Below are 22199 nucleotides of genomic sequence, written 5' to 3' on the forward strand. Positions count from 1 at the left end.
GATACACTTACAGTGCAGGTCAGCTGATACTCAATGTAGCTCTTGAGACCATACATTTTAGAACCTTTCTTGGGATCTGCCACCACACAGTCAAATGTAGAGGTAGGATATACCCACATTGGGCCATAATCACCAATCTGTAAGAAATTGCAAATATTATCTTTTAATGCATCATGTTGCACAAGTTGCAAACAAGGGGATAAATATCTTCTCTCTTCACTTGAGAGCTTCCATTGATTTCAGTGAGAGGCTGAGAGTCTGGAAACAGAAAGGCTTCTTGCAATCAGGGACAGAAGACCGCAGCTGACTTTATCTTGTGTATCTTACAATTTTTCACAAATAACAAAGGAATGGTGAATTCTAGGACTCTTTTAATCACATTTTGCTAGAACAGCATATAGACAGAAGAGTTTGGTTTTCAGATCAGAAAGTGACCTGACCATCAGGACTGAGCATTGCAAACCTCTACAAATGTAGCTCTTACATGTAACTATCTAGATAATGAATAGACAGTGTAATGCATTTGGTCTGCATCCCAATCCCAAAAAGGCATATGTTCATCACAAGTAATGCAGATAGAGCATGAGGAAAAAAGTACTGAAAAGAATAATCATATCACACTTATAATTTTTATTATGGCAGTTCTATTTCTAATTATGTGTTCATTATTAGTTTCTTCTGACCCAAATATATATAGCAACCTTGAGGATAAAAGTTCAGTAAAGAAAACAGGGAAAGGTAAGGAGCATTATAAAACCCAACCAACCAACAAAACCCAGCCAACCAAAAAAAGAAAACCAAAAAAACCCATACCACCCACACAGAAAAATTATACACAACCCCAGCTTACAATTATGGGAATTTTTTCTTTGGGTTTTGCTAGCTGCTTTGCCAACAGATACTGTTCCATTCCAGGTTTTGCAAATCCAGGAAACCTAACAATTAAATGAAATGATAAGTTAATCCTCCTTCCTTTGACATATGCAGAACTACCTGCTATTACAGGAAAAAAAAAACCCTAAATATTTCTCAAGTATAGAAAATTTTATGTGAATTACTGCAACAGTCAACATTTTGCATGGAAAAAAGCAGAAGGATCTTGGCTACTGACATCCAGGTTTTTTGTGTTATCTTGTGTGTCTGTGTGTGCAATAGGCTCCTTATTGCAGAGCAAAGTTGTTATTCCTGCTCTGGTGACCATCATACCAAACATACCAGGAGGTCACAAAGTATCATCTATCACTCCTCTGCAGCCCCACCCTCTCTGGAAACACCACACACACAGACAGATGCTCATGCACCTGAGATTTCAAATGACAAGAATTCAATCATCTGAAAGAATCATAAACAAAAGATCGACCAAGTGCTTCTAAACATGAGTTATCTTAAATAATTTATCCACCAATTAAAAGGAAGCCAAACAATCACTATAATATTCTAAAAGTCTTACAAAATTTCTTATAAAAAGTAAATGGTGGTCCTCTTTCTAATTAGGAAGATAATTAGCCCTTGCAGTACTGCCAAACTGCTTGCAGAAACATGAGCAGTAAAGCAGGACTTACTCCATGGACAAAAAAAAAATCTCTTATAAAAGGTATTTTTCTGAGTTTACAACAAGTAAACAATGATGTGCAGGTACTCATGCAACACTGGACATAAAAACCCACTGATGAACAAAATTAACTAGTCATGCAGAGACTGTTGATTTTAGTTAAGATACCCAAGGAACCATTATTCTACCATCTTTTTCCATTCTGCTTTCATCCATTCAGAGATTACCACACACTAGTTCTCAGAGTAACAGCAGCTTCAGAACAAACAAACATTAAGCTACAACATGAGACAATGCTAGTATAACCCTGAAAAAACTTGATGCTACTGTAGGATTTTTATCTATAAAATAAAACTTTCTGTGGCTCAAGAATCAACTTGGAAGATGCACAAACACAATAGAACAGAACTTTTTCCCACCAGAAACTCAGATTGCTCAAGAACTCCGGGGCAACATCTCTGATCAGTTTCTACTATATGGACAAGTCATCCACCACTTTCGACAGTTAAATTTCAAAGACTTGAAATCTCCCTGTATGACACCTTCAAAAATTACACAGCTTTGTCATGTAGTTTTAAGATTTCAGGGATCTGCGTCCACTGCTTGCTTAAGGAATATGCTGAACTACAAATCCACCTTCTCTTCTGCCCCAAAACTGTAATTTACATTGCTTATTTCAAGGATGTTGAATTTACACATCTTGACAAATTCCAATTCTCTTCAATATATACACATTTTCCCTGTATTTTCCATTACTTGTTAAGTGGTAACTTCATAGCAGCTGCACGAGAGTTTCCACGCTGGACCCCCCCAGCCTCTGATGCCTCCGTCTCCTTGTAACCAAGGTAAGATGGTGATGTTGATTTTGGGTCATCCCAGTCATCATCCCAATCATCGTCATCAGCAGCTGCTGAAGTACAGGAGGGATCAGGGGGCAGGGAAAGGAGAAAGTTACACAATTTCTCTTCAAAAGCAGAAGCAGGTACTTCAGCATGCACATACAAATAATCTACCAGGTAAATATATTAAAATCTCTTTCAGCTTTCTATTCCTCCTCAATTACCACTATCTCCATCAAATACAACCCGCAAAGCAGTGCACTAAAAATCCAGTGAGGGAGAAGAAAATAAAGAAAAAAAAATAAAGAAGAGATGATGGTGTGTTAAGATGAACTCAATTGTGTTCCATATTCATAGACTCCAAGTTAGCATTCCCCAGTTATAGGTTCTCCCCTTAATTTAGGCTGTCACTACAAAAGGTAGAGAAGCCTTCTGAAAAGCTAGTCACTTCTTACAGATTTAAGAGACTATTCCTTCAAAGGCCTGAGAGCACAAATTCAAGAGAGTTTAAAAGTTTGTTATGCAAGCTGAACAACATGCCTGAGAATAGATCATGTATGTACAAGACTTTGGTTCGTCAGATTTCCATAAAAGTTTGCGGTGTATGTTATTGTGGAACCAATTTTTTTGAAAATTATTTAATTTTTTTAAACCCCTACTAATTTAGTGTCCAGCTTACCCACATGGTAATGTGCTGTTAGGAAACTGGTTTGGTTTTGTTTTTTTAAATAAACCATGGTCTATAGTTATGAAAAACAAAATAATTCTTACCTCTACTGCCCACCTACTCTAATTTATTAAGGAAAAAAAGAGCATTATTAGCACACCTGGTCCTTGATATGCCTGTGGATGACCAAATGCTGCTGCTGCCTCCCAGTTGTTTGAAGCGCTGTTTCTCTGGCCAGGTGCACTTTCAGGTTTTGCGGCCCAGCTGTCAACAGCATTTCCATTATCCCAGTTCCCAGACTTCCCAACGTTCCAGCTGGACCAAGGATCATTGGCAATGCTTGCCTACATTGTATGAAGACAAAAGTAAAGAAGAATTGCTGAAGAAATGACCGACAACCACGTACTTTCCTCTTGAAGTCTTTCACCTCCTGTTGGTAGGCTGAGTTTGCATTCAGCACTTCACTTGGATTTAGAAGCAGCTGCCAAATCTTGCATTTCCAGCTACACAACTCTTGCATGCAGCAAGCACTGGGAAGAACTGCTCAGCTTTCCAGCAATGTGACACCAATACATACTAATAAGAGTGCTTCTCCTCAGGGTAACTTAATTATTTGTTGCAACAGTATTAGGAAGCAATCTCACCCATGACAATTATTTTACACTGACACCTCAGTAAGTATGGTATTTGTGAACTATTAATTACCTAAAGCCATGGGCTAATTAGCACATTTAAAACCAGAACTCAAGAATGAGGTTTTTGTAAATACTTATTTTATCAAACTCAGATTAGTGGCTTTACTAAAAGCAAATAATAAATTTCCCATGCACACCATCACTACTGGTGTGGCAGTTAGGGAGTCAAAGCCTAACCTGATGAGCTTCCCTGTCAGAGCTTAACTCATTCACAGTAAAGATGGGGGAAGAAAAGAGACATCTGCCAGGGAACAGTTTGGTATCTGCCTGTAGACCTACTCTCTCAGCATAAGCTTGTGGTGAAGGCACTCACACACCCCCTTCTGCCAATGCTGCTGTGGAGTTGGAAACCTCAGTGAAGGAGTGCAGAGCAGACATGCTAACTGCTGCATTTGGCAAGTTCATCTTGGCTTAATAGCTTAGCATCCTGCTCAGCTCCTTCATTTTAACAGTACACTTTGAAAAAGCATTGACTAGTTAAGTGTAGTCTACTCCAGACACTTAGTGCAGAGACTTGCTGGCAGAAAGAAAAACTGCACACATATCGAAACCCACACACCCAAAGTGTAGGAGGAAGAAAGAGAAGAGGAAGGAAAGCAAACAAAGCTGAGAAGGCTTGTTTTGTTCAGCAGAGGGAGAAACTGAGTTTTGTAAAAAGAAATCTCAAATCCTACTGATGCTAGTTCATTATTTTTACCATGAAGAAGCATATAGAAGAAAAAGTGCCTTATATAAATTAATTACTATTAGACTACAACATTTACATGTATCTTAGAACATTTGCCAATACAGGAAATTTAATAAAACTCCCACTAAAAATTAAATTATTATCTGCAAAAATGTTGCATAAGTGTCTTACACAAAAAAGGTACAGCTACTCCACATCCCAATTTTTTACACTACATATTCTTTCATCCCATTTTAACTTTGATATTCTACTTAGGAATAAGAAGTCTCCCTTCAGTTTTTTCTTTAAATAAAGTCATCTGACAGTCAGATTTCATAGACAGTACCAAATCATAAAGACTCAAAAATTATGTTATTACATAACACCTTTATATATTTAGGTTCACAACTCCTTACAGGATGTGGAAATTAAGACCAAGCCCCCAAGCTGGGGAGAAAAATCACCATTCACAAGACTCACAAGTGTCAGTAGGTCTCTAGGAATTGAGAGAGAGAGACAGATTATGTGGAAAGCTTCTATAGTGATAGCTTGGGAATTTTTTTTTTTTTTGAGAATGAAACTGATGCAAGAACATTATTCCTTGAGGGAGCAACACTCTGGGATAGCTGATACCCAGTGCTACTTGGAGCAAATTACAAAGATAGCTTATACCAGTCTGCTCTCTTCCTATCTTCACCTGGTGTGAGTCTGTAAAGAGAAATAACCACATGTGGCATTAGCCAGAGCTCATTCCTGGCTAAATGAAAACACACAGGGCTGGGGCCCAACCACATGGAAAAGCATGCTTGATTCTAACATAACTTGGAGCACCTAGAAAAGACTAGTCTGCATAATATTAATGTACCAATACTTCTGCAATATATGTTTTGCTGATCACTAGCAAATGAAAGTCCAGAAGTGGCATGATCACCAAAAGACGGAGTAAAGTTTTCTCTTTTCTGTAGTAGTTCATATGAAATCTGGTACATGAGTAAATAGTAAAGAAACCTTAAAATCTGCTGCAAAAAAAGAGGAGGGCAATAATATTGACACTACTAAAGAATGACTGTCAGGAGCAATCATCACATTCACAGACAAATGCTGATATACACAGATGCTGTACAGCAAAGGGAAATGTATTAATTTAATAATAAATTGTGCTCCCAGATGTCTTATCTCCATGTACCTAGATGGAAGCACTCTTCAATTCAGAAAAATTTACTTCTAAAGTGTCCAAGAAAGCTGTGGGGTAAGCTCTTCCCCTAGGTGTATCACCTATAGGCTATAAAAGGGGTGGAATATACTATTCCCCTCTGTTCCTTTCAGCCAAAGGATCCCCATTTCTTCTGAAGCACTGGGGAAGAGAGCAAGAGATGGCTTAGGAATCTGTAGATCACAACTTTCAAGGAGCACTTACAGGACCCTCTTCAAATTTCTTGAAATGTTTTCCTACATGGACATATACTGTGGACACTCCTAAGTGGCAGTCAACAATCAGAAAACATGGAGAAGGGCTCAGGAATCAGGCCTGCCATCCTCAAGGTCTTGGAGCATCATGGAGGACCAACTAAGGACACAGCAGTTATTAAAAAGGTCATCTTAGCCCCAGTGAGCAGTTCTGTGCATTTCAGCCACTGACAATCTTCATACAAGAAACCATTTGTGTGGCCTAGCTCTGGCTGAATAAACTCTAATTAAATCTCAAGTATTTTGCATCAAGCCACGTTGTTACAGCTTTAGTTCTCCATAACTGAAATTGATAATCCTCTGATATTTCCTTAGTGAAGAAAGGAGAAGAGCCCTTGCAAGAAGCTGATATTTAGTCAATATAATTTGATACAGCACACCTAATATCCCAGTGTTCAAGCCTTCTCAAAAGTACACAAAAAGAACTGCCACACCCCACAACTAAGAAATTGATCAGCCTTCAAATTAAACATTGCAACTCCTTGCTCCCCAAGGTACATCAGCCACAGCACATTTTCCAAAGACTGATCAGGAGAGCAGAGCTCAACCCACGGGTGATTCAAACAAGTACAATGAGATTAAATTTAAGAATAAACTCCTAAAAGGCAGCTGATTCACCCTTATGTAGACTATTGGGTACTTGCTCACTCCTAATGCCCTAGGAGTAAAAACAAGGCAAAAGGGCTATGCTGGGAACTGACAACAGAGGGACCCATTGCTGAATGTTCTAAGAGGATTCCACTAAGGGCAGATTCAAGCTCACTACAGAAACAGATCACTACTGGTGGGGCCTGGAGGATGGGAAGAGAAGCCTAGTATGTTTTTAAAGATCTACTAATAGTTGAATGAGAAAAAATTCCAGCACAACAGAAAAATCCTCAGCTTGGAAGTGGAATGTCAGTATCTTTACCAAAAGAATAATGAATTAAATAGAAGAAGTGACATATTTGTTTTTTTCCAGAGAATTCAAAGCTATTGTAAAGACAGTAAAGCTAAGATGAGGCACTGAGGTATCTTTATTTGCTCTCCTGGCCAACTAATTTGTTTCTGGCAGACTCCTTCCTCCTACTAATGCATGCCGCTGATGGACAAATAGGTCCATTCTACTGCTGAAGGACAAAAGCCAAAACAAACTCAACGTTCAGATGGTAAAACTAATTTAGGTACCCAGAAAGACCTAGGTGAAGTGTGCATCAAAAATAATGACCTCCAACTGTAAGAAATACACCTTGAAATCTACTCAGAGACAGAAGCCATGCTGAAGCAGTGAGTAGCAAAAGTAAGCCTGATCAGATCAAGGGAAGTTCAGGACAGCCAAAGCTGCAATGAGAAGTGTTATGCTCCTGAAGAGGGGTTTAAAAGAGACAGACAGCACAGAGCAATGGCAGAAAACACAAGAAAAGTCAAGGTGACTCAGTTCAATAGCTCACAGGAATGAACATACCTCTCCAGTTTTATAGCTGCCTTAGTTACCTGCATGGAAACAAAGCCTTAAGCATACTCAGACATTACACTAAACTTCTTCGGATAACAGTCTCTGATAGACGCATTAAAAAAACCCCCAAACAACTGAGTATATAGACAGACACCTTAAAAATTAAGTGCTTTTCTCCATGAAGAAAGATGAAGGGCTAAAAGCCTATTCTACAGCAATCACAGAACTGCATTCACTGTGCTGTTTAAGATAGAACAAGTGTGCACATTAGCAGATAACTGAAGCAGCTGCCATACCTACAATACTTTATGGATAAGCTTTCTTCTGAGTAGATAATTACGTTAGCATTGTGGTCCAGGGCATTTCTTCCATTTCTGAAGGAAGGCCCTCTTTTCTATAGTACAACACAAACATCATTAAAGAAATCCTCTAGGAAAAGCAAAAGTGGAGATGGGCTAGATTTTAAAGAATAACCAACTTTATGGATTTAGATACCAGAATGTTCCCTCAGATAAATACTTGACAGCAACATGACCTCCGGAAGCAGCTGCCAAGGAAGTTGTAGTAATGCTGTTCTAGGAACCCATCTGTCTTTCAGCCACTCCTGTCTTCTCACTTCCTTCCTGAGGAAACAATCATCCAACACTTCCACTACCAATCCCACTGCCCCCTTCAAAACTGTGCACCAGAGCTGGGCTTTGCAGCCTCAAACAACCAAAAGCCCAGACACAACTACTGGATACTCCCTGTTTTCAGCAGGAAATAAATTTAAACCACCAGTGGACAAACTGAGATAGCAGCATGAGCAGAGCTGTTCGTTTTTTGTTCTTTTCCTGTTTCAAATCCCATTTCCTTACCTATAAGCTTATTTACAACCAAACTGGACTAGGGGCTGCATTGCCTGTGCACAGTGCAGGCACAGGATTTCCGTCTATCATCTCCTGATTCAGCACAGAAAATCCATCTTTGAAGTATGGTATGGTGTTTTAGAAAGATACATAATTTAGACTTGAGTAAAGAATACTGAGTGATAGGATGAGGGGAGGGAAAACACATCTATTGTCACCCTGACTGCTTTAGGGAAATTTTTTTTTAATTAAAGTTTGCTTAATTTCAAATTTTAGACACTAAAAATTCTATATAATTTATTCAATAGAGCTCTCTCAGGTTTCTGTTTTTGTTACTCACACCTGCATATGTAAATGACAATCAAGTCACTTCTTTATATCCTTGTCTTCTCTTAAGCTGATTTCAATTCTTAATGGTTTTTTATTGAAACTCAGATGAGAAATTTCAGACAGTTTTCTAAGTAGCAATCACAGCAATGCCAGAAAGAGAAGAAAGACTCCCTGTTCCTCTTTGACGTTGACTTGTGTCATCTAGACATCCCAGGATCTGGCTACAAAGATTAAACAAGGTTTTATCCCTCCTTTTTGGGAAAAGCACTCTATTTCTGTTTGGAAACAGAGAAGGGGGTGTCCCTAGTTGTCTTTTTTTTTCTTTCTTTTTTTTTTTTAGGAATTTAAGTGTTCCTGCCTATTTTCAGTTTATCACTTTCAATTACAAATGCCCGTGATTCTACTTTAAAAGAAGTGCTCAGTGAGCAAAAAACCCCAAACCAAAAACAAAAAACACCACCAAAAGCAAACAAACAAACAAACCCCCAAAACAAACAAAAAAAACCACCTCAGGAAGGAAACACATATTGCAGTAAGCCCCCTGCTGTGGTGTAGGGAAATGTGCAGCACATGTGCCACATGGCACTGTAAGTTTGCAGGTTAGCAGAAATGCTTACAATCCCAGGTACCAGCACAGGCTGGGGACTGGCCTGCTGGGAAGCAGCTCTGCAGAGAAGGTCCTGGAGGTCCTGGTGGAAAACAAGCTGTCCATGAGCCAGCAGTGTGTCCTGGTGGCCAAGAAGGCCAATGGCACCCTGGGTGCATCAGAAAGAGCATTGCCAGCAGGTTGAGGGAGGTGATGCTGCCCCTCTGCTCAGCCCTGGTGAGGCCTCATCTGGAGAGCTGTGCCCACTTCTGGGCTCCTCAGCAAAAGAGAGACATGGAGCCCTTGGAGCAGATTCAAAGGAGGGCTACAAAGCTGATTAAGGGACTGGAGCACCTCTCTTAAGAGGAAAGGCTGAGGGAGCTGGGCCTGTTCAGCCTTGAGAAGAGAGGACTGAGGGGACCTCACCAATGTCTGAGTATCTGAAGGGAGTGTGCCAAGAGGATGGGTCCAGGCTCAGTTCAGTGGTGCCCAGCAATAGGACAAGGGGCAGTGAGCAGAAACTGATGCACAGGAAGTTCCATCTGAGCAGAAGGAAGAATTTCTTTACTGTGTGAGTGACTGTGCACTGGGAACAGGTTGCCCAGAGAGGTTGTGGAGTTCTCCTCACTGGAGATAGCAAACAACCATCTGGACACAGTTCTGCACCATATGCTCTAGGATGACCCTGCTTGAGTTGGGAGGTCAAACCAGACCCACTGTGGTCCCTTCCAGCCTGACACATTCTGCAATTCTATGAATCAGACAAGGAAAAAAAGCATACCAACACTGCAAATTGTGGAAAACTCTTTCAATAGTAATATTTTGCCCGAGGGTATGGATGCAGATGAAGGCGATGAGTGATCACAGTATTACACCAGTTTAAAACTTCCTGCCTAAACCTTTGCATTCCACTGGATCATCCACAAAAAAACTCAACACAACTCTATAACTGGAATTGATAAAATCACTGTCATATGTTGATGGTTATTTTTTAATATGTAAATGTGATTCATTTCAAATAAGCAAGACACTGTTTTCAGTACTGTAGAGAAGCCATTGCCTTGTACTTTGCTTAAATGAAAGTTGGTCACAAATTCCTGTTACCAGTCTGAATGCAGGTGGTGGAGGGGAAAGAGTTGCTCTCAAATCACATGCAGCAATAAAGGATTTTATAGTGTTATTATCTGTAACAGAAACTAGAAGTTACAACTGTAATTGTAGCTCCCTTGGTGAACCTACCTGCATACTTTATATGATAATTTAGCATACTGGTTTAACAAGACAAACTGGACCTAGTCAAGTACAAGCGAGTTACATTTCCTGTGATGATACTTCTCCTTTACTACACACACAGATTCATCAGAGAACAGAAATGTTCTCTGCTACAGGAATTTAATAACATGCATGTCAGAATTTCCACATAAGTAGATTACTGCACTTTTAATAGAAGCATTATATTTATTTTCTTTAATCTTAGCATTTATTGCTGCTCACAGCAATTCAGGGAGGGGGAGTCGGAGTTATGGTATGCAAATTTAACAATGATAATTTGCCTTTCCAGCACTTTATTGCAAAAAGCCTGAAAGACATGAAGTAAAATTTTGGGAATAACTTCCTTGGTGCTCTCCTTACCCATGTTCAACAACTTATGTCTACATACCAGGTAACTTGAGTTGCCTCAGCTCCTGGACATCAAACTAAGTGTTTTCACTAGCTACTTATTCATCCTGTCTATACGCAAGTCCCACAGCTTTCAGAAGGGAAAGGATTTTGCATACATACGAATCCATTTATCTCACTTCGTTTCTGTGAGAGAAACCATCCCAACTGATTTCACTCTCACCATTGGAAAAAGCAATACAAACATCAGAGGTTTCTGTTAAATGCTTCCTGACCTATCCATGAGGCCTTGCTGCTCTGCTGAAGATACAAAACATGTGGATTCTCTAGGGTTAACACGAATCAATGGAAAAACTGTAATTCACAAAAATGCTAACTCTCAGGATACTTATTTTATCCCAAACTAAGAAGAACTGTGCAGTCATCTTCATCAAGAACTAGACTTGGCAGTGATTAGAGAATCAGTGTCAAGAAAAGGGAACAAATTCTTCTACAAATGCAACATACAGTTTGGAACAAGAACTATTTTTGTATCTTAAATATAGGGAAGACACATCTACAGCCCCTACGTCAATGAAGCTGTGATCCACTTCCACCCTGAAACAGAGAAGCAGTAGCCCAATTTATTTTCATTTATACATCTCTAATACTAGCTTTCTATTCAGCAGAGAAGGGAAAAAAAAGAAAGCAAGCAAAAAAAGCTATACTGAGCTCTAGAATGAAGGGAGGAGAAACCATACAAACTAAAATACACAGAATACTAAAGTTTATAGCATTTCTGTCCTCTGTTCAAGGCTGCAGGTTACACAGGCTGTAAACAGCTGGACTACATTGTGACAAGTTGTACATACAGTCTACTTATGGACCACTCATGAAATTGCTGAAATTACTGTACAGAGAGTGTTTTAACTTCCCAACAAAAAGAAGTAGCTTGCACCAATATAGTTGTAACAAAATCTAAATAATTCAGATAAACACTATCATTAAAAGAGAGCTGCTACTTGTTCACAACTTTTAAAGCATTTTAGGTAAGATAAATGAAAAAATACCACAAGCTGTGGTTCAGAATAGGGGAAGAGAGATCATTGCTGTTAAAACAGCAGTCTCTGAACCTGAAACACAAACCAAATAAATGCAAATACATCCTTAACTAGAGAAGCACTAATCTTGACTACCAGAAAAAACCCCAAACCAACCCAGCTGGAGGAGACAACTCAGAATGAATTTTACATTACTGATTGTATTTCCATACATACTTAAATTATGAAGGCTCCAAAGTTACCAAGATAATAACCTCTTCATCAACTGCAATAAGAAGCACTATCTAGAGGTGTGAAAGAGAATATCCTCTACTGCTACAGCCTCTGGAATAAACTCAGCATCAAAGACATACTATAAGAGAAAAACATGTGATGCATTTTACATCAAAAATGATGATCTTTTTGTTCACTATTTGAGAGGTTCACTTGGCTTACCCTGACAAAATTTATACTCATTTCAGTGCCATTATTCCAATTCCAACAGAGTCTACAGGTAACTTACTTTAAGATATATATATATATGCAACTCTAACCAATAGAAATAGCATAAGTGCTGATATACTTACTCACTGGTTGTTCCAAATGACAGACTGAAATTAGCACCTTGCATTGCCACTCAGAGGAACAGTGGATTGACAGAGAAGAAAGATTACTCATTCCCTCTGCACTCTATATCCAAGAGCTACCAAGTCAAAACAGCATGAGACTTGAAAAGCCAAGCCAAGCCTCCATCCTTGGCAACTAAGGCTTCCTTAAATTGTATTTTCATGAATAATTTTTTAAAGCTTTTCAGACATTAAAGCACAAATGTTACAGGCAGATGCAACATTAAATTCTCCTATCTGCTTATCTTCTTCTAAGTGTGTGAATAGTTACCTTGAGTCAAATTTTTCCCTCATTTTGTGTTTAATTAGCTTCACTGCTTCCCCTTTGCTTTCATGTCCCCAGCATCTTCTCAGATAGCTCTTTAAAAGAGCAGCTGCACACTTTATCAAGGCAGCCATTGCTGGGACACTGCTGATGCCAGGAATGAGCTGGATAGAGTGAACTGCCAAGGGTCAGGTGGAATTTTTCTCCTTAGGAATCATCCCTGTGCCCCTTTTCTACTGTCACTTTACATCTGTGGCAACCCCAGGCAGGGTACAATATCAAAGTGTTGCTGTGGTTACTGAGTCTTTCTCACTGAAGAAAAGAAAGGAAAAGAAACTGCTTTTAATAATTGTTCTTTAATTACTTCTCAGGAGATTATTTGCTGAACAACAACAAAAACTTTCTTAAGAAAATAGACAGAGAGCAGACAGGGATAGAAAAGAGACAGGGAGCAGAACTGTGTTGGAGTCAATGATGTTTCCTTAACACCAAAAAATTATGGTTTCCAGAGTAGGAAACCAAAAGTCTCTTGTTGACTGGAAAGCAAAAAGGGATGGGGGAAGAAGGAGAAGAGTTGCTTTTTATCTTCCTGAGCAACGGTTATGCATGATGGGGCTCTGCTTTCCTGGAGATGGCTGAACACCTGAGTGCCCATGGGAAGCAGAAAATGAATGACTTACTTTGCTTTGCCTGCATGTGAAGCTTTTGCTTTACCTACGATGCTGTCTCTATCTCCACCCAAGAGTTTACCCATGTTTACCCTTCTTGTTCTCTCCCCCCCTCCTCTGAGGGGGTAATAAGCTCTGAGTGGCTTGAGCTGCCTACCAGGGTTAAATCACAACACTGTGGTTTAACTGGGCTCCTAAAAACAGAAAAGGAAAAAGCACCACACTCACATTTCAACTCAGCCAGATCTATTATTTTTAATAAAGCTTGGCACTGAAAGACTATACAACAACCTGGTTTGGGTTTTTTGTACTTACTGTTAGAAGGATGGAAGGAATTCTAAGAATTAAAACATCTTCTGACTTACTGAATTGGGGAGTGGGGGCGTTGTGCAACCATGTGTATGTGAGAGTGACAATGTTTATACAAAGCAATTTCTTCAATACAACAGTAGTAAGAAAAAAATCCTAAATCATCCTGTTTATTTAGAATTGCTTTTATAAAGATTTCTTGCAATAAACTTGCAACCTCAACATGTTACTGCAAAATATAATAGATACCATCAAATATCAGCATTTAGGAATATTGCTATATCTTACTCAGTCTACCAGACTAATCTATCTACAAATATTTTAGTTTCCACTACAGTGCTACCTCCAGCATCCATTCCCCTTACACTGACACACAATTTATCATTTTTCTTAACATTCCAGAGCCTGATGTGAGTTTTGTTTAAGATTAAAAACTTTGTATATTGACCTAGTTGGTCATTAAAGCTTTGAACAGGCTGTGCATCTGAACTCAAGTCTAAGTGCCTCAGCGAACTCATGTTGAAAAACATAAATCTTATTGCAACTAAATTCAGAGTAATACATCTAGGAAGAAGGGCCATACCCACAAAGTAGGAGATTGCATTCTTATTGAAAGTGGCTCTTACTGAAAGAGACATGCCAGTTTTCAGGGGATGAGTGATTCAGCCTGACCTCCTGGTGCAGGAGCAAAGCAATCCTTCTCTCTATCAGGTATTTCCTACACCGGTGCAGCAATGTCAAATCTGTCTGACACTGCGCAATCGATGCACACAGGAGCAATGCACACACTTCACAGACACAAGATCAAAGTCACTGCAGAAGAAAGCTTGCTTTTCTTCCTGAGAGCAAGAAAATAGGGTCTTGCACCACACAGACAGAACAAACAGAATTTATTAATTAAGACGACAATTAGCCACAGAATTCTTGCAAAGAGAAAATGCCTGCACTAGAGAGCTCTCTGATCTGGGAGAAAGGCCTAACAGTCAAAAGTGGAAGCCAGAACTGCTTCCACACTGCTTAGTATACAAATTAAAATCCCATTAGCAATAAGCCACTAGAAAAAACTACCAGATATATGTCAGAAGCTGCAGAAACCAGTACTCAAATCAAGATCTACAATTTTCTAGAAATAGCCGTTACTGAACTCAGCTAAAGAAAAAAACACTTGAGAAAATGAAAATAACTTTTGACATAAAACCCTGACCACACAACAGAATGGTTCCTCCTATGGCAAAAAATCATGAAAACTGAAGACCTAAAGACACCAGCATGATGAAGGCTTCCCCTGCATCTTGCATGGCCTTGACTCCATCCAGGTGCACACTGTCCTCCTCTCTCCCCCTCTCCATGTCACTAATATAGATTTACCATAATGCACTACAGTACAGTGGTCCCTCCAGCTATCTCACACAGCATCTGAAGGATAACTGAGAGGAACAGGACACTTCTAAGAGTAGGGCACTGATGCAAATATGACAAGCTGTTTTCATGAAGTTACCCTTTTCCAAAATCTATGAAAAACCCCACAATCTGTATATATTACAGGGACAGTACACTGTTTATCTTCTGTAAACTACAGTGTAAAATGACCCCATTTTCAAGCTTTTCACTGCTCTAGAAATGCAACTTCCAAAACTAGACTGCCAAAGTAATTCTCTATTATTTAGAATATAAGAGATTTTAATCTTTATTTTATAACTTTATTTTAACCTTTCCCACTGCACAGACAAGACCTTTTCTCTTCTCCAAGCACAAGCACCATGTGTTAAGCACAAAACAAGCTCCGACAGATACCTCTATTCCCATTCCAAATATTCGGTGTATTAGATTAGTAAGTAATTCTTCCTAGATCAAATTAAGTTATGTTTCTCCTCTGAGAAACAGTACTCTCTGATTTGGCAGCAAGTAGCTGCTGCAAATATCTCAAGCCTTCTCAGATGCAAAGTTTTGCTAGAAACACTAAAGTAGGAAAAAAATGGGGCAAGAGTAACAGACAGCAAGGCAGAAAAGAGGTTCCCCATTTTGCCTCAAACTACTGCAGTTTTTACTGAGGCAAAACTAACCTATAATCAAAACCTTTGGCTCAGTCTGACATGAAAAACTCATGAAGCATTTAATGAATTCTGTGTTTAGCCTTACATATTAACTGGCTATCAATTAAAATAAATAAACATTGAGACAGTCACAGTGAGGTTTGGAGTCCTCTAGTGAGAACATGCAATCTCAAAATAACAATCCTGGCATTGTCCAGCTGACTACAAGGAAGCCCAAATCAAACACTCTATAGTCAATGAACAACATTCACTGTCATACAAATGTAGAGTTTTCAAAGGATCCCACTTCATGTCAAAGTCCTGTGGTGCAATTAAGAAAACTAATAACTGATATTTAACTGACCTACAAACCAGGTGTGTCCCCCCAGCTGTTACCATAAGTAATGCATTTACTTCCCAACACAGAAGACCTTTGCATGCTGCTGTAGGAAAAAAAATGCAGATTTTGTTCTTCTGTTGACCTATGGACTTCAAAATGTTTAACTTCCTACATGTGGGACATGCACCAGTATGCAGACCATAAAATCCACTTCTGTTTAAGATAATGTGTCCTCAGATATTTAACCTGGAACTAAATATTTGCTGCTTAATGAACTGGTGCACTAGGCAAAACTCTGTGAATAGAGGAACAAAAATATTCTTGCAGCAAACCGAAAGTCAGCCTCTTCTCCAACTGATAATGCATGAATTTACTTCATCTTTTTTAGTCCAAGAAACTACTCTTACTGAAATTCTGAGAAAGAAATATATCCATTCACTCTGGCTGCTGATGTATAGATCCCCTAATTGTATAAGACATCAAAAAAACAAAGCTCTGGTTCCTTAATAAGGTTAGCATACTAAAAGAAGTAGCTTGAAAATAAAATACATTTGTTAAGAGTGCGCTTACACTTACAGAGACTGAAGTAGTCACAGATTTATATCATTGCAGACTGGAAAGAATAAAAATGCTCCATTTCTGAAAGTGTTAAGACTACTAAATTTTCCAGCAGTGACAGTATCTGACCAGTCACACACATCATTAATATTCAACAAAAACATTCCCTAATGAAAACACAATTATTTTAATTAGTACTTTCATGAAGGTTCACAAATAAAGTACAGCAAGCAATTACATCAATAGAAGTTTCCATGCCCACAGTGCCCAAAAAACCACAAGACATACCTGATTACTGCTTTTGGCAGCAGAGTTGGTCTGAGCTGTACTTGAAGAAAGGGAATCAAAAAAGGCCTGATCAGCTAATGAGTTACCACAGCTAATGCCATCCTTTGCACCTTCTGTTATAATCTGAAATGGAAAAGGTTGAGAAAGATTTTTCATGCTTCAATTAACCAAATTATGCTTTATCATGTATAATCATACTAACACTCATATCACTAGACTTTAAGATGTTTGCACATAACCTTTTTAAGTTCAAATTCAATTGCATTTTTTACAAGAAGTTGACATGATACTCTGGAGGATTTACTTCCACACCAGATGGAACTAGGTTGCCTTACAACTACAACATACAAGACTGTTGTGGCAGAGAACACCTATCTAGAAATTGCTTAGGGAATAAAGGTTGCTAATGCAAGCGCCTGGAGGCTGTTAACTCAGTGCTCAGGGGATGGATTTGGGCCAGTACGTTTAGAAAGCCAAAAGCTACCAGACCATGAGCTGACCAACTGAAGCAAAAACACAAGGTCATGTGAGCCAGAGTGATCCTGCTTTCCCTTCCCCTCCTCCCCCTTTTGTTTTTATTTAATAAACACAGCACTGCTGAAGGAAGAGAGACACATGCCTTAAGAGGCTGCAGGAATTACAGCCGAGGTATTCACCCAACTAACCAGCAACCTGCACACATGCAGACACTGGGCCATCCAAGAGTGAATGTGACTGCAGTCTTTGCACTGTGATCCCATTCCACCCCCAAAACAATACCACTGGTCTTTAAAGAACAATCAGGACAACACACACTGAAGAGACAACAGAGGGTCTCAGTAAGAAGAAAAGCTGAGTAGCCCCTGGATTTGGTAACCCACATCCTGAGCCCCAGAAATGTGGCTCCATTCCAGATTTATAAGCATGTGTCAAGTTTGCCACAGCAACACCAGTGTATATATGCATTACTCATTTAACTTTCATATTGCTATCTTCAGACAGAAAAAAGCCCCAATTATTGGATTATGAGACCCCCAAAACCAAAGCAGATTCAAAACAACTCATGTTCTGCAGATCAGCTGTATTTACTATAGACAGCTTCCTCTTGCATTTCTTGGTAAACCACTGAGAAGCTCAGGAGCTTCGGATGGCACGTTTGCACTGGTGTCCAAAGCCAGCTACAATTGCTACAATGAGACTATATATTCCAAGCTTTCTGTTTGAGCTTTTCAGTTTGGTCAGCAAACCAGATGATGGCCTTTTCAGCAGTTCTGCTTTCTTAGTGCTGAGCAGTGTAGTCACTTACCTCAACATAATCTGTTGGAACAAGTCCTCTCTCGCCTTGGCTGTTTTTTCCTTCTAACCAGCCTCCACCAACATCCTAAAAGAATTAATATAGACATGATTTTGCTAGATGGGTCCCATAACACGCTTCAAATAGCTCAGCAGGAAGCACTGTCCTGCTGTCAAATGTCAAATGCTCAGCAGGAAGCACTGTCTTGCTGTCAATGTTCAAAACACAGTTATGATTGTGAAACTGAACAAACTCACTCAAAGCTGCTGAAGCAGCAGATACTCATTTAAACATAATGCAGATCATGCTGATTTTACACAACTATTCTGGACTTCAGATTTTAACAAGCATGAAGGGGAAAAATAACTGATTTTTCAGCACTTTTGATCATTTATGAAACCACAATCAATTGTCTGGCCACAGACTGCATATAAACACAGCTATTAGTATGTCCATTTCAATGAATTAATTTTAATCAACAGACTATAAAGAAACAAGACGCAAAGAACAAAACAGTTGGTGATGTCTGTAAAACCTCTGCCTCATTTATTGAAGGTGCAGAGACATGTGATGAGTGAGAGCTATCACCCACAGAAATGTTAAGGCTATTCTCAAAAATTAAAAAAGCCACATGCCACGTAAGATCTGGACTGATTCTTTCCACTTCACATTTCTTTTCAGAAGCAGTCTTATGATATTAGTTTAGAAGAAAATAACAACACTTCAGCTCTGATCTCAGTGGGACATCCTGATATTGTTTGGGGTTTTTTAGACACATATTCTACATACACTACAAAAGCTCTGTAGACATTTGCAGTTAAGTGAAGTTAATTCCGGGACAACATTATCTGGAATAAGCCAGCTCTGCTTTAAATCAACCTGTTTAGGGAACACACAGCTACATGTCAAGCTAGTTCACATGTATATTCTAGACAGTGATGTATATTCTAGACAGTGATTACTAAATTTTACATTTTCTTAATTTGTTTTTTAACTGATGTATTTCTTTATTCACAATTTTGTTCTTTCACTTCAAAATTTTATATAGCTCTGCACTTTACAGGCACTCCAATAAGGAGAAGCCTGCTTATGTATTCAAGATTTTATGCAGTAAAGATCAAGCAGTTAGTAAAATAACAACTTGAATTTATTTTCTCTTACATACCTAAAAGCTTACTATTCAAGAACACAAAAATAATTAGACATCTCAGATTATAAATTCAACTAGCTTGATTAAACTGCAAGAGCAATGACATCTTGAGCCAGAAGTCATATTTGCACTGCTACACTTGAAAGCAATCATCATTGGACTTGCATGACTTCAGCTATTGCCATCTAAACTTATCATATAAAAAAAGACCAAGAGCCTTTGGGGCAATTTATCATGAACACATAAAACAAAGTTTTACTTGTTTTTGTGTGTACTGCCTTAAGCCACAGATGCCTTGGTCAGTGAGAACTAGCTTAAAAGTGGTGATCTACTTATATTTAGTCTTACTTTTATGAAATAGCATTAAGGTCCTGAAGTCATTCAAAATGTTACCCCTGTCATAGCACGGCACACTATCCAAGAGGGTGCTGGCTCCGTTAAATATCTGCTTCAAGTATCTAAGATCAGTAGAACTAAAAATTATCAGGATTACACATGACTAGAATCTTCAAAGAATTGAGTTTATTCTGCAGAATGTGTGTGTTTTACACAAATGGATAAATAAGACTGGGTTTCATGATCAGGTAGTTTTTGTTTGCATTTGTTTCAAAAGGCAAGCCTATTCACTAAGCCATATCATTACACAAAATTGAAAGCAGAACCAACTAATACTTTGTTAACAAGAGTAATTATATATGACAATTAAAGTACACTGAAATTCAAAATGTGGACATAAATCAAATGTCAGTGCTAAAAAGCCTATTCATTTAACAATGCCCTGATAGCATTGTGATAGTATTGTCACCACTTCTTTCCTACGCCTTGTTCATATTACTTTAAAGGACACAAAATTTCAGTAAAAAATTTTTGTTGTGAGTTGTTTACCAAACTTGGAATGCTGAAGTCATTGATTAAGAAACTCAAAACTGAGAAGTGCACTGGCTGTCCCATTTAAATGCAAGTGGCAAGCACATGAAAGATTACATACACACAAAATGTGCAATATTAGGCACACAAAAATAGACAAGGCATTCAGATGTACAAGCTATCACCACCATTAGTTCCTTCCTTTTACTTGTCTCTCAGCTCTGTTTAGAGGAAAACAAAGCTGAGTACATTCTTATGTATATGGGCACAGTTTGAGAAGGCCCCATCCTCCAAAACATTGCATTTGTTTCCACAAGACTATTAGAAAATTCTTTGTATTCTGTTTTTTTTTTTTTCTAATTCTTCAGGGAAGGGTAACCAGGCCTTTCAGATATCACCAGCACCATTTTCCTTCAATCTGCTGATGGAAGTAGGTCAGGAAAGTGCACTGAAGCAAATTCCATCTCAGTTTTCTTACCGGGTTGGTGATTGTGATGATCTCCCCTTCACTGACCGTCAGCTCATTGTTTCCAGGTTCAGCAGCAAAATCATACATAACACGAGCCTGTGTGTGGGAAAGAACATAACAGTGAGGCTTCCAGCTTCTGTGGAAGGTTTCATTAAGAAAGCATCAGCACAAATTATCCTTAACTTACAGAAATAGTCACTGGGGGAAGGCTGAATGTACAAAGAGCAACTCAGCACATAGGAAGCTGACATTTCCTAGATTTGAACTGCACACTCAACAGTAACAACAACTTCAAAAGATAAAAATCTCATGTGGAGCTTGTTGGAGATAATCTACCACAAGGATTAAGACTGGTTGTCTTCGGTCATGTCCAGAACTACATGTACAATGTTTTCCAGGGGAAGAAGGAAAAGTTCCTAACTTTAGCAAACAATTCTTCTTTTTTTTGTTTGTTTTATACAAGATATATTCCAACTCCAATTTGGGTAAAGGGAAGTAGTTCACAGAGCAAGCAATTCAGAAAAAGAAAAGCAAGTAACTGCAGATGTAAGTAACCACTGCTGTGCATAAAATGTAATGAGACTCTATATGGGAAGAATTATGCAAATGCAGAAACAAGCAGTGAGACTAGACTTGTTATACCTGGCATGAGGAGGGAGGGAGAAACCAAACAAATCTAATTTTTAAGTGTTTAGATACACAAAGGCTTTGCTGTGCACTGAATCTGCTATTACACTACATAAAGAAATGTTTGAAACATTTGGTTTTACTAATAACATCATTCAGTGTACAGCAATGAGTTCCTTCTTGTACTTGGAGGGCGAGGAGAAGAAAAAAAAAACTAACGAAAAGAAGTATTTTCAAAATATATTCAAAATATTATTTTATTTTCAAAGGAGACAATAAAACAATTTCTGTTGAAAGAAAGCTATGTGATAGGAAAAAAACCCACTGAAAGACAGACATTTACCATCAGGTCTTGCCTGTCTCAAAACTGCAGGTTTTATAATCCTCAAAACTAAGGATTATAAAATCCTCACCCAGACACAACTTCTTACAGAAAACCAGAGGAAAATAGAACTTTGCACCCCCACATTTTAATTTCATGAGTGTCATGTGGAAATACTTCTGGCCGGTCAAAAGATACTTTACTTCAGCGTAAATAAAAACAGAGCTGAGAAAAAACCAGACATGTTTCAGCTGTTCAGCTGACAAATCTAACCCCAAACCACGTGCACAACAAATCAAACACTTGGTCTTCTCCAAGAGAAGCTGCTCTCCAACACCAGAGCAGCACAACATTGCAGAAAACCATGCATCCTAAGCACTCTGAATGCTCCCTTGCATGAAAACTTTTCCCTCAGAATGGAGGCTTTCAGCACTTTCATATTATGCTATGCAAAACAGAGATGAAGAGGTAAAAACTGTGTTCAATAATAACACTGACTGCTTTCTTTCCAGCAGCACATCTGGCCTCCATGGAAATATAAGAATAAGCTGCTTTACTCTCCTGAAAAATGAACTGAAGAGAAGCAGCGCACCTCTAGAAATACAAGAACATTTTAAGGGGGGGTGTAAAAAGCACCACTCTCCAGAGCTCTTCCCTCAGCAGTAGCCGATGGAAGTGT

The 22199-nt window shown here is 38.8% G+C and overlaps 1 protein-coding gene across 2 annotated transcripts in view; it reads right to left on the reverse strand.

The window, feature by feature from the left end:
- SNX9 (sorting nexin 9) overlaps positions 1-22199 on the reverse strand; it is a 61373-nt gene that overhangs the window by 22346 nt on the left and 16828 nt on the right. The window contains exons 2-8 of one of the 2 annotated variants that reach the window (XM_058800960.1): positions 20581-20667; positions 18098-18172; positions 16813-16935; positions 3219-3402; positions 2309-2459; positions 851-935; positions 12-137 (exon numbers count right to left, since the gene is read on the reverse strand). In XM_058800960.1, the coding sequence (XP_058656943.1) occupies positions 12-137; positions 851-935; positions 2309-2459; positions 3219-3402; positions 16813-16935; positions 18098-18172; positions 20581-20667 (831 nt within the window). Of the gene's footprint in view, positions 1-11; positions 138-850; positions 936-2308; positions 2463-3218; positions 3403-16812; positions 16936-18097; positions 18173-20580; positions 20668-22199 lie in introns of both variants that reach the window. The other variant, XM_058800959.1, reaches the window with a different exon arrangement.

Source organism: Ammospiza caudacuta, chromosome 3 (assembly GCF_027887145.1).
Source record: "Ammospiza caudacuta isolate bAmmCau1 chromosome 3, bAmmCau1.pri, whole genome shotgun sequence".
Lineage (NCBI taxonomy): Eukaryota > Metazoa > Chordata > Aves > Passeriformes > Passerellidae > Ammospiza > Ammospiza caudacuta.